Source organism: Pituophis catenifer, unplaced genomic scaffold (assembly GCF_029215685.1).
Source record: "Pituophis catenifer annectens isolate HBS135680 unplaced genomic scaffold, rPitCat1.0.hap2 SCAF_8, whole genome shotgun sequence".
Lineage (NCBI taxonomy): Eukaryota > Metazoa > Chordata > Lepidosauria > Squamata > Colubridae > Pituophis > Pituophis catenifer.
The window spans coordinates 12,106,353-12,122,220 of NW_027256888.1; the positions used below are offsets into that span (position 1 = coordinate 12,106,353).

The following is a 15,868-nucleotide window of genomic DNA, read 5'->3' on the forward strand; positions in this document are numbered from 1 at the left end:
TCAAACTTGGCAGCTTTAAGACTTGTGGACTTCAACTCCCAGAATTCTCCAGTTATGCTATGCTGGCTGGAGAATTCTGGGAGTTGAAGTTCACAAGTCTTAAAGCGGCTAAATTGAACGACACCATTATCACTTGGCAAAAAGCGCACCATCGAGCTGATGCCGGAACAGAGAGGTCGAGTTAAGAGGGCGGGCCCAAACGGTCTTCCTTTCAGTGGATAGGACGGTTCTTGTCTTCCTGATCGGCTCCCGCAGCTCCTCCCCCTGTCTTTCCATTGGCTGGCGGAATGGACCCCCCCTCCTCCTCCGCGACCGCTTCCCGCAGATTGCTTCTGGCATAATTGAGCGGGGAGGGGAGGAAGAAGCAAGCGGTGAGTTTGGCGCCTGCGCGGTGGGGGGAAATGTTGGTTGTGGTGTGGCTGGCTTTGGCAGCTTGTTTCTTCGCCGCTCTACTGGTTCTGCAAGTCCAGCCAGCGAAAGGATCACCCGGGGCTCTCTCCCTTGATCTCGCCGGGATCTTTCAAGACCTGATCCGGTACGGGAAGACCAAGACAGCCTGTGGGCAGCGTCCTGTCCTTCTGCAGACCTTTGATGTTCCCAAGAGGTAAACCAATGGGGTCAGCAGTTATCTAGGAGAGGAATGCAATGAGAATAAACCTTGGAAGGGACCCTGGAGGTCTTCTAGTCCAACCCCCTGCTCAAGCAGGAGGAGATCCTATACCATTTCAGACAAGTGGCTGTCCAGTCTCTTCTTAAAAAATTCCAGTGATGGAGCAGCTACAACTTTTGAAGGCAAGTTTTTCCACTGGTTAATTGTTCTATTCTATTCTATTCTATTCTATTCTATTCTATTCTATTCTATTCTATTCTATTCTATTCTATTCTTCTATTTCTATTCTATTCTATTCTAGAATATTCTATTCTATTCTATTCTATTCTATTCTATTCTTCTATTTCTATTCTATTCTATTCTAGAATATTCTATTCTATTCTTCTATTTCTATTCTAGAATATTCTATTCTATTTTTCTATTTCTAGTCTATTCTTCTATTTCTATTCTATTCTATTCTTATTCTGTTCTATTCTATTCTTTCTATTCTATTCTATTCTTCTATTTCTATTTCTATTCTATTCTATTCTAGAATATTTTAGTCTATTCTTCTATTTCTATTCTATTCTATTTTATTCTATTCTATTCTTCTATTTCTATTCTATTCTATTCTTATTCTGTTCTATTCTATTCTTTCTATTCTAGAATATTCTTCTATTTCTATTTCTATTCTATTCTATTCTAGAATACTCTATTCTATTCTATTTCTATTCTATTCTAGAATATTCTTCTATTTCTATTCTATTCTAGAATATTCTTCTAATCCTATTCTAGAATATTCTGTTCTATTTTTCTATTCCTATTCTATTCTATTCTTCTTTCTATTCTATTCTATTCCTATTCTATTCTATTCTATTCTTCTATTTCTATTCTATTCTATTCTTCTAATCCTATTCTATTCTATTCTTCTATTCTTTCTATTCTATTCTATTCTATTCTATTCTATTCTATTCTATTCTATTCTTCTATTCTTCTAATCCTATTCTATTCTATTCTATTCTTCTATTTCTATTCTATTCTTCTATTTCTATTCTATTCTATTCTTCTATTTCTTTTTTCTTTTTTTTATTTGAAAAGTTTTACAAATACATTTTCTCCCCAGTTTCCCCCCCCCCAAAACCACCCAAACCCTCCCTAACCCTCCCCTTTTCCCCCCAGGACTTCCTCAAAATAAAATCCTAATCAAAAATACATTTTATGAAACTTAAACCCCTCCACCCCCTGTATACTATTTATACCTTCATAAAACTCAATTAATCTATCCCTACGTAATACATTCATTCAGCTATCTGATATTTCCTAGTTTGATATTTATTCTGCACATAATCTATCCACTTTTTCCACTCCCGTACATAAGACTCTTGAGATCTGTCTTTTAAATATGCTGAAATCTTCGCCATCTCTGCAAAACTGGCCATCTTCAAAGTCCATTCTTCAATAGTGGGCATAGCATCACTTTTCCAATATTGACCTATTAATAATCTCGCTGCTGTCACCATATACAATATCAGCTTTGTTTCACCCAATGTAAAACCCTTAGCTATACCCAATAAAAACAGTTGTGGAGAAAACTGAAGTTTTATCTTCAAAATATTTTGCATAACCCACCAAATTTTTATCCAAAAAGCCTTCACTTTCTTACAAGTCCACCACATATGATAATATGTGGCATCTAAGCAATCACATCTCCAGCATTTTGGTTGAAATATTCTTCTATTTCTATTCTATTCCTATTCTATTCTATTCTATTCTATTCTATTCTATTCTATTCTATTCTATTCTATTCTATTCTTCTAATCCTATTCTATTCTATTCTATTCTGTTCTATTTTTCTATCCCTATTCTATTCTATTCTTCTATTTCTATTCTATTCTATTCTATTCTATTCTATTCTATTCTATTCTATTCTATTCTATTCCATTCCTATTCTATTCTATTCTATTCTATTCTTCTATTTCTATTCTATTCTATTCTATTCTATTCTTCTAATCCTATTCTATTCTATTCTATTCTATTCTATTCTATTCTATTCTATTCTATTTCTATTCTAGAATATTCTTCTATTTCTATTCTAGAATATTCTATTCTATTCTTCTATTTCTATTCTATTCTTCTAATCCTATTCTATTCTATTCTGTTCTATTTTTCTATTCCTATTCTATTCTATTCTTCTATTTCTATTCTATTCTATTCTATTCTATTCTATTCTATTCTATTCTATTCTTCTATTTCTATTCTATTCTATTCTTCTAATCCTATTCTATTCTATTTCTATTCTATTCTATTCTATTCTATTCTATTCTTCTAATCCTATTCTATTCTATTCTATTCTATTCTATTCTATTCTATTCTATTCTATTCTATTCTATTCTTCTATTTAGACAAGCATCTATAAGATAACAGGTAAAACTATAAACATCATTTGAATACATGAAAAGAGTAAGTAAAAACGGAATATTAGGACGGATCCATTATTAATTGAGTCTGTCATCTGCACCTCTATAAGTGTCTGGTTTGGTTCTGCAACCCAACAAGACAGACAGAGACTTCAGAGGATAATTAGAACTGCAGAAAAAACAATGGCTACCCACCTGCCTTCCATTGAGGACCTGTATATTGCACGTGTCAAAAAGAGGGATGTGGAAAATATTTACAGACCCCTCACATCCTGGACATAAACTGTTTCAACTCCTAACCTCAAAACGACGCTATAGGACACTGCACACCAGAACAACTAGACACAAGAACAGGTTTTTCCCGAACGCCATCACTCTGCTAAACAAATAATTCCCTCAACACTGTCAAACTATTCACTAAGTCTGCACTACTATTAATCTTCTCATCGTTCCCACCATCCATCTCCTCCCACTTATGACTGTAACCTTGTTGCTGGTATCCTTACGATTTATATTGACTGTTTCCTAATATGATTTGATTGCTTATTTGTTCCCTATGACTATCATTAATTGTTGTACCTTATGATTCTTGACGAATGTATCTTTTCTTTTATGTACTCCGAGAGCGTATACACCAAGAGAAATTCCTTGTGTGTCCAATCACACTTGGCCAATAAAGAATTCTATTCTATTTTTTTTTTTAATTTGATTTATATGCCGCCCTTCTCCGGAGACTCAGGGCGGCTTACAATGTGCTCAGCAATAGCCTTCATCCTTTTGTATATTTATACAAAGTCAGCTTATTGCCCTCACAACTGGGTCCTCAATTTACCTACCTTAGAAAGGATGGAAGGCTGAGTCAACCTTGAGCCTTGGCGAGATTCGAACCTGCAGTAATTGCAGGCAGCTGGTCTTAATAACCAGCTTAATAACAGGGTGCCTTAGACCACTGTACTACCAAGGCTATTCTATTCTATTCTATTCTATTCTATTCTATTCTATTCTATTCTATCCATTGTTCCTTGTCTTGCCTTCTGAAGTTTTGAAAAATAGATTGACTCCTTTCTGGCAGGAAATATTGGAATATAGGTAGTCCTTGATTTATGACCACAATTGAGCCCAAAATTGATGTTGTTAAGTGAGACATTTAAGTGAACTTTGCCCCCATTTTACGACCTTTCTTGCCACAGTTGTTAAGCGAATCGCTGCAATTGATATGATAGTAACCTGGTTGTTAAGTGAATCTGGTTTTCCTCATTGACTTTGCTTGTCAGGTGGTTATAAAAGTTTGATCACATGACCTTGGGGCACAGCAACGGTCATAGATGTGAACCAGTTGCCAAGCATTTGAGTTTTGATCACACGATTATGGGGACGCTGCAAAGGTTGTAACTGTGATAACGGTCGTAAGTCACTTTTTCCAGTGCCGTTGTAACTTTGAACAGTCACTAAAGGAACTGTTGTAAGTCGAGGACTACCTGTACTGTTATCATGTCCCCCTTAGTCCTTCTTTTCTCTAGACTAGCCAAGCCCAGATCCTGCAACCGGTCTTCATATGTTTTATTCTCCAGACTTTTAATCATCTTAGTTGCTCTTCTCTGTACTTTTCCGAAACTCTCAACATCTGTTTTGTAATGTGGTGACCAAAACTGGATGCCTCCTAGAATGGACTCTGGATACAGCTGTGTCCTTCCTGCTTCACTTTCCAGGCTGCCACTAAGGTCCTTTTCCATGATGGGGTTGATATAAATCCACACTCCAGAGTGCATCCAAGCATGAGCAGAATGATTTTCCCCTCTGCCCACTCGTGTCTGACGTTCAGTCCGGAATTCCCAATGTGGGGTTGATTCAGGTAGTCCTTGACTTACAACAAGTTCATTTAGTGACTGTCTGAAGTTACAGCGGCACTGAAAAAATGTTGGCCCCTCCAACACAAGAATTAGATTGGTGGTGTGGTCCGCCAGCAGCCTGCAGAGCTGGCAGCGGAGTCGGACAGCGATGAGGCTGAGGTAGAACAGGGACCAGTCCTGGAGGCTGGGGAAGGCTCGGATGAGGGCTCTGTGTCGGAGGCAGAGATGGGGCCAGGGCCATTGGGGAGTGATGTGCGGACTCCGGAGCCTCTAGAGGCTGACAGTAGAGAGGCAGAGGAACAGGAGGAGCCTGTTCCTAGTGCACGTATGAGAAGAGCTGCCAGAAGGCAGGAGCAGATAAAGCAAAGAGGACAACTCAGGAGTAGGGTCAAGAGATGATTGGCCCCTCCCGTAAGGCTTAAAAGACCAGCAACGGCTCTTGGGCTCTTTGTCGGAAAACAACGTTGATAGACTTGTTCTTGTCTTGCTGCACTTATCTCTGGTCGGCGTCTTCTGTTTCTGAACTTTTGCCAAGAGAAGCCTTTGGCAGTTTGCCTAATTATGCCAAGGTTGGTGATTAGACTGAAGAATTTGTGTTATGAAGAATTTGTTTCGATTTAGTTTGAGAATGAGTTAATTCTCAGCTGTTCTATTAAAGTCTGTTTTGGAACTGTTTGCGTCAACTACTACCTACTTGGGCCTGGGTCACAACAATTGGAAACTAGTGTGTTACAGTTTGCTTAATTGATGATCTGAAAGCAAACCAACCACATTGTGGTGCAACACAATGTACAGACTAACCCTAAACTGTTCCTTCTGCAGGTGGTTCTACCATTTTTACATTGTGTCTGTGACCTGGAATGGCTTCCTGCTACTGCTGTTTATGCAGTCTGTGTTTTTCTCTCGGTCATTCCCCTCCTGGCTCCGGGATTTGCTTGACGTTCTTGATGGAGCAAAGGAAGACAAAGGCGTCCACCACTCAGAAAATGGTATGAATTCATGTACGTGTACGTATATTATTTGGTAGAGAGCAGGGGTGAAATACAAAATTTTTCCCTACTGGTTCTGTGGGCGTGGCTTGGTGGGCGAGGCAGGGGAAGGATACTGCAAAATCCCCATTCCCTCCTCACTCCTGGGGGAAGGATACTACAAAATCCCCATTCCCTCCTCACTCCTGGGGGAAGGATACTGCAAAATCTCCATTCCCACCCCACTCTGGGGCCAGCCAGAAGTGGTATTTGCCGGTTCTCCGAACAACTCAAAATTTCCGCTACCTGTTCTCCAAAACTTGTTAGAACCTGCTGAATTTCACCCCTGGTAGAGAGGGTCCCAATCAGGGGTGAAATGCTCCCGGTTCAAACCGGATCGCCCGATCCAGTAGCGATGGCGACAGGTGGTTCAGAGAACCGGTAACAAACATCCCTGCCCCCCCCATGCCCAGCTGAGCCGCGCAATCATCAGAGGCTTTTTTTATTATTTTTAAAATTATATTTTCTACAACCTCTTCGGCCGAAAAAATTCTTTTAAAAGTATTTTAAAAAAAGACTCTGATGGGATCGTCAGAGGCTTTTAAAAGCATTTTTTCTACAACCTCTTTGGCCGAAAAGGTTGAAAAAAATGTAGAAAAAATGGATTTAAAAGTTTTTTAAAAAAAGAAAAGTTGGCCACTCCCACCCAGTCACATTAGCAACACCCCTACCAAGCCACGCGCACAGAACCGGTAGTAACAAATTTTACATTTCACCACCGGTCCCAATATATTGTAGATTTTGCAGAATAGCTTCCCTACCAAAGCTGCAATTATTTATTCTGTGCATAAAATCGGAGGATAAACAAAATCATTTTCACTGCAGATTTTTTCAAATATATTCCTTTCCACGTATCCCAACTTCAGTTGCGGAGGGCAGGGAGAGAAGAATAGGGCTGCTGGATCTGGAAAGATCCAGAAAACTGTAGAAAAGAGGTATGATAAATAACTATACTCAAAATAATAATGCAGGTTGAAGGACATACAGTATTTTAATATATTGGATACATGAAAATATACAGGTAGCCTTGGACTTACAATGTTTGTTTAGTGATCGCTTGAAGTTACAATGGCACTGAAAAAAGTGACTTATCGCCACTTTTCACACTTACAGCATCACCGTGGTCAGGTGATCAAAATTCAGACATTTGACAACTGACTCTCTTTATGACGGTTGTAGTGTCCTGGAATCAGGTGGCCTTCTTTTATGACTTTCCAACAAGGAAAGTTATTAGGGAAGCCAGATTCGCTTAACAACTATGTTACTAACTGGCAAGAAAGACTGTAAAATGGGACAAAACTCACGTAACAAATATCTCACTTAGCGACAGAAATTTTGGGCTCAATTATGGTTGTACGTTGAGGACTACCAGGATTGATCAGATGCCTCCCCCACAGCTTTGAATGAGTTGGACATTTTTACTGAAAACAATTGAGAGATCTAAACTTCCTAATCTCTCAACTCCTGTTTGAAAAAGCCAGAAGAGGTTTTGAAGAAATAGCCAGAAACTATGGGCCCTCAGTACATTCACATAACATTGCTATCACATAAGCTGCACTGCTTACCCTTGGACTTCCAGTTGGCATTCAAGGTGCTGAAAGTCTAGAGATTTTCAGTCATCCAGGTCAGGGGTGAAATGTAAAATGTGTTACTACCGGTTCTGTGGGTGTGGCTTGGTGGCGGGGTAATGTGACTGGGTGGGCGTGGCCAACTTTTTTTTTTTTATTAACTTTTCAAAGCATTTTTTCTAATGCTTTGAAAAGCCTCTGGCGATCAAGCAACTCTGCTGGGATCGTCAGAGAGGCATTTTAAAAAATGCTTTGAAAAGCCTCTCTGACGATCAGGCGACTCAGCTGGGATCATCAGAGACTTTTCAAAGCATTTTTTTTACCACCTCTTCAGCCAAGAGGTTGCAGAAAAAAATGCTTTGAAAAGCCTCTGGAGATCAAGCAACTCTGCTGGGATCGTCAGAGAGGCATTTTAAAAAAATGCTTTGAAAAGCCTCTCTGACGATCAGGCGACTCAGCTGGGATCATCAGAGACTTTTCAAAGCATTTTTTTTACCACCTCTTCAGCCAAGAGGTTGCAGAAAAAAATGCTTTGAAAAGCCTCTGGAGATCAAGCAACTCTGCTGGGATCGTCAGAGAGGCATTTTAAAAAAATGCTTTGAAAAGCCTCTCTGACGATCAGGCGACTCAGCTGGGATCGTCAGAGACTTTTCAAAGCATTTTTTTTTACCACTTCTTCAGCCAAGAGGTTGCAGAAAAAAATGCTTTGAAAAGCCTCTGAGGATCCCAGCTGAGCCGCGCGATCATCAAAGGCTTTTTTTTTTTACTTTTAAAAGCATTTTTTCGTCAGAAGAGGTAGAAAAAATGCTTTTAAAAGTAAAAAAAAAAAAAAAAAGCCTCTGATGATCGTGCGACTTAGCTGAGCATGATGGGGGGGGGGGGTGTGCAGGGATTTTTGCTACCGGTTCTCCGAACCACCCGCCGCCATCGCTACCGGATCGGGCAATCCGGTCCGAACCGGGAGCATTTCACCCCTGATCCAGGTCATGGTTGTCCCAAAGTTGCTTTTTCAGGAGTCAAATGGACTTTCTGGTTTTTTCCTTTTGAAGACATTTTGCTTCTCATCCAAGAAGCTTCTTCAGCTCTGACAGGATGGCGGCGAATGGAAGGATTTATATTCCTTGCAGACAAAGCTAGTCATTTGCATCCTTTTAGAGAGTTGTTGAGGCCACTTGGAGGTTTATCGGTGTCCTCAGGGTCATCTGAATAGGGCTCCTGGTTCCTGTAGTCTGCAATTTTTTCCTCTGGAAATCCATTCCTACTCCCACACTATTCAAAGGGTGTTCATCCCAAATTATATAGATGCTGGGGGTCATCCATAAAAGCCTTCAGAGCACAGAGCCTGGAGATTGGGAAACCAGCTCTGCCTGTCCAGCATGATCAGACAAATTATCATTGCCTGTCCAAGAAGATCAGCAAGATTGGCTTGCTCTGGGTCCTATCAGTTCATCAATGTCAACTGACAGGAGCTAGGACCTTCTTTTCACTGTGTCTGCACCTTCCTCAAAATTGTCAGAGTATATTCATCAAGTGGAATAGGAGATGGTAACAAGGTGAGCCAATGTATAGGCATAGCAAGTAAGTCAGCCAACAGGGCTGTTTGGGAGCTGAGACAGACTGGAGCCAGGGCATGTTTTAGTCTGCAGCTTCTGAGTCTGTGCAGAGAAACTGAAACTTGTCTGCTCTGCTGAAATGAAACTAACTCTTCTCTCCTGCCTTGTGTTTTGCTTATAACTGCTACTATGTTGAAGAAGAATCTATATTGGTATTGTAAAATTTACTTCATCTGGTATTAAGTATATAAAGAAGTTTATGAATCCTGCTGAATCAGTTTATCTGTGTGTGCTTTCTGGATTTAATTTTTGCAAGGAACTTTTGACAAGAATTCAGATGGCCCTGACTGCTGGCATTCAGAAAGACCTTGAGAACCAGGTTCTTTCTCCAGGCAGTTAGCCAAGATACTATGTGAGCCTGTTATAATGTGTAACATGTGAGTGGCTTCTTCTGGTCCTCTATTTTTTTTTTTATTGATGTCTGTCATATAAGTAGTCCTCAACGTACAATCACAATTGAGCCCAAAATTTCTGTTGCTAAGTGAAACATTTGTTAACTTAATTTTGCCCCATTTTATGACTTTTCTTGCGACAGTTGTTAAGTGAATCACTGCACTTGTTAAATGAGTAACACAGTTATTAAGTGAACCTGGCTTCTCCGTTGACTTAGTTTGTCAGAAGGTCGCAAAAGGTGATCCCGTGACCCCAGGACACTGCAACCGTCATAAATATGAGTCAGTTGCCGTGACCATGGGGATGCTATAATGGTTGTAAGTGTGAAAAACGGTCATAAGTCACTTTTTTCAGTGATGGTGTAAATTTGAATGGTCACTAAACATATGGTTGTAAAATGAGGATTACCTGTATTTGGATGTTTTTAATTTTCATGTTTTATTTATGTAACACTCAATTTTCATTAAACAGTGTGCATTCTGGGTACAATTATGTTTAGATAATCATACTTCTACAACTTCATTATATTTAGTCCTTACCATCATATTAATAATATAATAACATTATAATGTAATATCCTTAATACTTAACATTTAACATCATCTTCTTTAATGCCTCTCTTCTGTACCATTTCCTCCCTTTATATCTCTTCCTTTCTAAGTTCTGTTTCTATTATCTAGCCATTGATAAAATGTGTCCCATATCAAGAACTATTCAGTTTCTTCTCATCTGTTAGTCACCAAAAGCCATTTGTCTTTTATCTGAGATGGAAAAAATCTAGAGGCTGATCCCCTATTTTTCCCACCAACAAGAATTCTGAACATAAAACATGCGTAATATCTATGAGGATTTCTTGTATATCTTGCAATTTGTTTCGGCTGAATTTGACACACCTATGACAAGGTAACACGTGTTTTACACCCTGACTTTGTTGGTTTTTCTAGGTGCCGAATTCCTGTCAGCCTTCCTGGTCTGCCTTTTGGTCTGGGTGAATAGCTGTCGACGGTTAAAAGAATGTCTTCACGTTAGCATCTATTCTGGAGGGGTCATTCATTTTGCACACTACTGCTTCGGCCTCTTTTACTATGTTTTGGTGGGGTTCACAGTGCTGTGTCAGGTGCCAGCAAAGAGTAGAGAAGGTAAGCATTCTCTCTTTTGCATTCTTGCAATAAACTGTAGGAGAATGGCTGACAGAGCCAGGGGAGGGGTAAAGAGAGGGGTCAGCCCTAAAATTGTTAACGGTAAAGGTAAAGGTTCCCCTCGCACATATGTGCTAGTCGTTCCTGACTCTAGGGGGCGCTGCTCATCTCCGTTTCAAAGCCGAAGAGCCAGCGCTATCCAAAGACATCTCTGTGGTCATGTGGCTGGCACGACTAAATGCCAAAGGCACATGGAACACTGTTACCTTCCCACCAAAGGTAGTCCCTATTTTTCTACTTGCATTTTTTTTTTAATGTGCTTTCGAACTGCTAGGTTGGCAGAAGCTGGGACAAGTAACGGGAGCTCACCCCGTTACGCGGCACTAGGGAGTCGAACCACTGAACTGCCAACCTTTCGATCGACAAGTTCAGCGTCTTAGCACTGAGCCACCGCGTCCCCTAGAAGGCAGTATTGCAGGCTATTTCTGTTGAGTGCCAGCAGTTCAATTCTCACCGGCTCAAGGTTGACTCATCCTTCCATCCTTTCCAGTTCGGTAAAATGAGGACCCAGATTTTTGGGGGGCAGGGGGGCAATACAGGTAGTCCTCAACTTAGAACAGTTCATTTAGTGACTGTTCAAAGTTGCAACGTCACTGAAAAAAGTGACTTATGACTATTGTTCACACTTACGACCATTGTAGCTTCCCATGGTCACATGATCAAAATTCAGATGCTTGGCTATCAATTCATATTTATGATGATTGCAGTGTCATGTGATCCCGTTTTGGGACCTTCTGACAAGCAAAGTCAAAGGGGAAGCTGGATTCACTTATTTATTTATTTATTTTATTATTTAAACTTGTATGCCGCCCTATCTCCAAAGGACTCAGGGCAGCTCACAACAATAAAAACAAGCAAAATCAATGTTAAAAATACCCAATAAGATTATAAAATGACCATTAAAATCCCCTTTAAAACCCCTTCAGTCCAAATCAGCCAGGTGAAATAGCCATGTTTTAAGATCATGGCGGAAAGAGTGAAGATCAGGAGCCACCCGGAGCTCCAGGGGGAGCTGATTCCACAGGGTAGGTGCGCCCACGGAGAAGGCCCGCTCCCTAGGGGTCACCAGCCGACATTATCTGGCCGACGGCACCCCAAGGAGGCCCTCCCTGTGAGAGCGCACCGGGCGATGGGGAGCTGTCGCTGGTCGCAGATGGTCCGCCAAATACCCCGAGCCTAAGCCATGTAGGGCTTTATAGGTAATTACCAGCACCTTGAATCTCACCCGGAGGGCAACCGGTAGCCAGTGCAGGTCCCGCAGGAGAGGTGTAACATGAGAGTGTCAGGACACTCCCATTAGTACCCACGCGGCCGCATTCTGCACCAGCTGAAGCCTCCGAGTGGTCTTCAAGGGCAGCCCCAGGTAGAGACCATCGCAGTAGTAACCATGTTAGTAACTTAACAACTGCAGTGATTGACTTAACAACCATGGAAGGAAAGGTAATAAAATATTTTGAAAGGTTCAAAATATTTTAAATGAATAAATACATTCTGTCTCTCTTCATTTAGGCAAAGCCCACTCACTGACAGTCTGCTGGTACCATGTTCTCGGGCTTGTGATGTTCTGTTGGGCTTCTGTCCATCAACACAGATGTCATGTTATTCTTGCTAACCTTCGAAAAGATAAATCAGGTAAAAGAATTGCTACTCCAGTCAACATTTTTTAATCTTCCCCAGGTCAAATATGTTAGCATAGCCCCTGTTGCAATCCTTCGTTTATCGTTCAAAGAACATTGGTGATATTTAGGTAGAAAGCATACAGAACAAGCAACTTAGGTCTTTAAATTCTAATTAGGGATGTTAGTGCTTCCAATGCCAAGTCAAAAAGGTGCTTTGGAGTGAGTTTAACTACACACTGAACCAGTGGTGAAATCTAAAATTTGTTACTACCGGTTCTGTGGGCATGGTTTGGGGGGGGGGAGGTGTAATGTGACTGGATGGGCATGGCCAATTTTTTTTTTTTTTTTAAGTTTTAAAACCATTTTTTGGCAACCTCTTCGGTGAAGAGGTTGTAAAAAATAATGGTTTCAAAAGGCTCTGACGATCCAAGCTGAGTTGCCTGATCGGCAGAGGCTTTTTTTCTTTTAAATGCCTCTGACGATCCAAGCTGAGTTGTCTGATCGGCAAAGGTTTTTTTTTCTTTTAAAAGCCTTTGACGATCCCAGCTGAGCCGCACGATCATCAGAGGCTTTTTTTTTTTAACTTTTAAAAGCATTTTTTGTCCGAAGAGGTTGTAGGAAAAATGATTTTAAAAGTTAAAAAAAAAGCCTCTGATGATTGTGCGGCACAGCTGGGCATGGAGGGGGTGGGGCAGGGATTTTTGCTACTGGTTCTCCGAACCACCCGCCTCCATCGCTACCGGCTCGGGCGATCCGGTCCGAACTGGGAGCATTTCACCCCTGCACTAAACCCTGTGGGTATTGCCTTAAAAATGTTGATTATTATCCTGGGATTGTATGGTAGCAACCAATCCCAGGAAAAGTTGATCTTGAGTTAATAACATGCCAACAACCATGAACTCATATCTGCCATACAGCACTTTCTTGTACTCTGTTGGCATTTCTTTTCAGTCAAAACCATATTTTCCTGTGACTTGAGTAGGTTCCATGTGAGCCCAGAAGACACAGCTTCTCTTAAGGAGGCTCCAAGTATGGTAGGCATATTGGTTCCATCCAAGCCATCTTTTTCGACTTGGGATCCAAAAATGCTGCATATCCCCAATGCATAAATATTCTGATCTTGTATGTAAAAGAGCAGAGGATTCAATGTAAGGAACCAAATATATGTGTGATGGAGGATTGTGGAACCCAATCACTCCAAACCCTCCTGCCTTGTTGCCCTTCTTAGCATTTTCTCTCAAGATGGAGACTTAAATTGAGACGGAAAGAAGAGAGTTATTGTGAGAAACGATAGTCGAAACACATGTTTTGGATCGAGGGACTGTTTTGGCATCTTTCACCAGCATCCTGATTTTGGTTTACATCATGGCTGTCAAACTCCCGGCCCACGGGCCGGATGTGTCATGCCCTGGCCACGCCCACAGCCAATTTAGCGAAGGGGGGGAAGTCCCAATACGTCACATGAGACGCCACCGTGATGACGTGAGTTTAACACCCCTGGTCTACATCAAAGGCCACTTGGACAAGACCCATTATTAGCAACACAGGCCTAGGGAATTTAGACCAGGGGTCTCCAACCTTGGCAACTTTAAGACTTGTGGACTTCAACTCCCAGAATTCCTCAGCCAGCAACTGGCTGAGGAATCCTGGGAGTTGAAGTCCACAAGTCTTAAAGTTGCCAAGGTTAGAGACTCCTGGTTTAAACTATAGCTAAAGAGTAAGAGCAAATTTCATTCGTGGGCCATACTAGCTGGGATGGTGGCCCTTGATGTTGAACATAGTTTGAAGCCAGATGAATGCAAGATGAAGCTAAAATATTTACTTGGGGAAAACATTTAAATGTAATTTTTTTTTTATAAGCACAGTGTGTAACATGTGAGACTGGAACATATTTTGGATGTACCCAGAGGCATAATCATTAAGACATCATGTAATCCAGGAAAACAGGTTCTTTGGCCAAACTGGATATCTTATCATTCACAGTAATCATGGGTTAGAGAAGACTGGCTGCTGAAAAAAAATAATAAACAGATTGATCAAAGTGATGAAGATCCTCCAAATCAATCAAAATAAGCACTTAGTTTTGTCTTGGAAACAAGTGGAAACAACAAGTGGAAACTAATACTGGTGTATCCACTTGTTGATTAGCAACTATCTTGGTTAGTGATCGTTTATAAATGTGATGGTATTTATAAACGGTAATAAAGGCAGGATAAAAAAATAAATTTTCAGACTAGGGTGCATTTATGACCAAATTTCCTGCATCTAACAACAAAAGCCTTCAATGCAAAACTGATTAAGGTCTGGTCAGTTTCAGGAAGGAGCTCTTTAAACAATCTCTCTGGCCTATGTGGGGGTTCAAAAAGGAGAAGAAGAAAAAACAGGTCAGGCACCGGACACTGTACAGAGAACTTTATTTGAATGACAGAACAGCAATCAGGGATTTTCACAGCTTCTCTTTCTTGCTCTTTGAGACACAAATTCACTTAGCAACTATTTTGCTTAATGACAAAGTCGCTGGACCAGATTACAGTCACTGTAATGGAAAAGGGCCAAATAGAGCTAATGGATTTATTAAAGTTGTAGTCTGACCGTTTTTCTCTCTCACTATCTAATTACCGTATTTTTCGGAGTATAAGACGCCCCAGAGTACAAGACGTACCTTAGTTTTTGGGGAGGAAAATAAGAAAAAAGCTGATTGGCAGGTGGATCGGCCTCCCGGAATACCCCCAATCAGCTGTTCCCAGAGGTGAATTTTAGCAACAGGTTCCTTGGTTGTGAGCTCTGTGCTTTGCTTTTTTTTCCTGCCTCTGAAAGCCTCCAAAACAGCTTCAGAAAAAAAGCCTCTGAAGCTCTGTTTGGAGGCTTCTTTTCTGAAGCTCTGTTTGGGGGCTTCTTTTCTGAAGCTTCGTTTCTGATGCTTTTTCAGCCTCTGAAACCTCCGTTTGAGAAGTTGGGCAGGGCTACATTCGGAATATAAAAGGCACCCAGATTTTCACCCTCTTTTTTGGGGGGAAAAGGTGCATCTTATACTCCAAAAAATTCGGTACATCACTAGTTCTGCTCACCTTTCTAAATTCAACAGCTAATTTATTTCTTTTCTTTTCTTTTTTTTTTTTAGGAAAGGTCTCCAGTTTGGATCACAGCATTCCTTTTGGTGACTGGTTTGAAATGGTGTCCAGTCCTCATTATTTTGCAGAATTTCTCATATATACGTCAATGGCTGTCACTTTTGGATTTTATAACTTAACTTGGTGGCTAGTGGTGGCATATGTCTTTTTTAACCAGGCACTAAGTGCTGTTTTGTGCCACGAATATTACTTAAACAAATTTAAGCACTATCCAAAATATCGGAAAGCATATATACCTTTTATTTTTTAAATTATTTATATTAAATGGAGTATGATTCCACATTTGCAGCAATTAATATCTTGAACTTTTCTGGGATGAAGTGATTATTACCAACTTTTTTTTTTTTTTTTTTTTTGCTGAAATTGAATTTTCAGTTCAATCTAAAGTGGTACTTGAGCAGCCCCGGATTTCCTAATTATCTTTATTCTCATTTCAATTTCTTATTCAATTATTATTTATT

General features: G+C 40.5%; 1 protein-coding gene across 2 annotated transcripts; it reads left to right on the forward strand.

Moving 5' to 3' along the window:
* The first annotated feature begins 381 nt into the window (after positions 1 to 381).
* On the forward strand, positions 382 to 15,699 carry SRD5A3 (steroid 5 alpha-reductase 3). 2 transcript variants are annotated; one of them, XM_070948641.1, is made up of 5 exons: positions 382 to 604; positions 5,679 to 5,857; positions 10,403 to 10,597; positions 12,167 to 12,289; positions 15,398 to 15,699. In XM_070948641.1, the coding sequence occupies exons 1-5, from the start codon at positions 402 to 404 to the stop codon at positions 15,655 to 15,657; spliced, it is 960 nt and encodes a 319-aa protein (XP_070804742.1). In that variant the 5' UTR covers positions 382 to 401; the 3' UTR covers positions 15,658 to 15,699. The 2 variants fall into 2 exon arrangements, with proteins under 2 accessions (XP_070804742.1, XP_070804743.1); XM_070948642.1 differs by having other exon boundaries at positions 5,679 to 5,845.
* Positions 15,700 to 15,868: the final 169 nt, after the last annotated feature.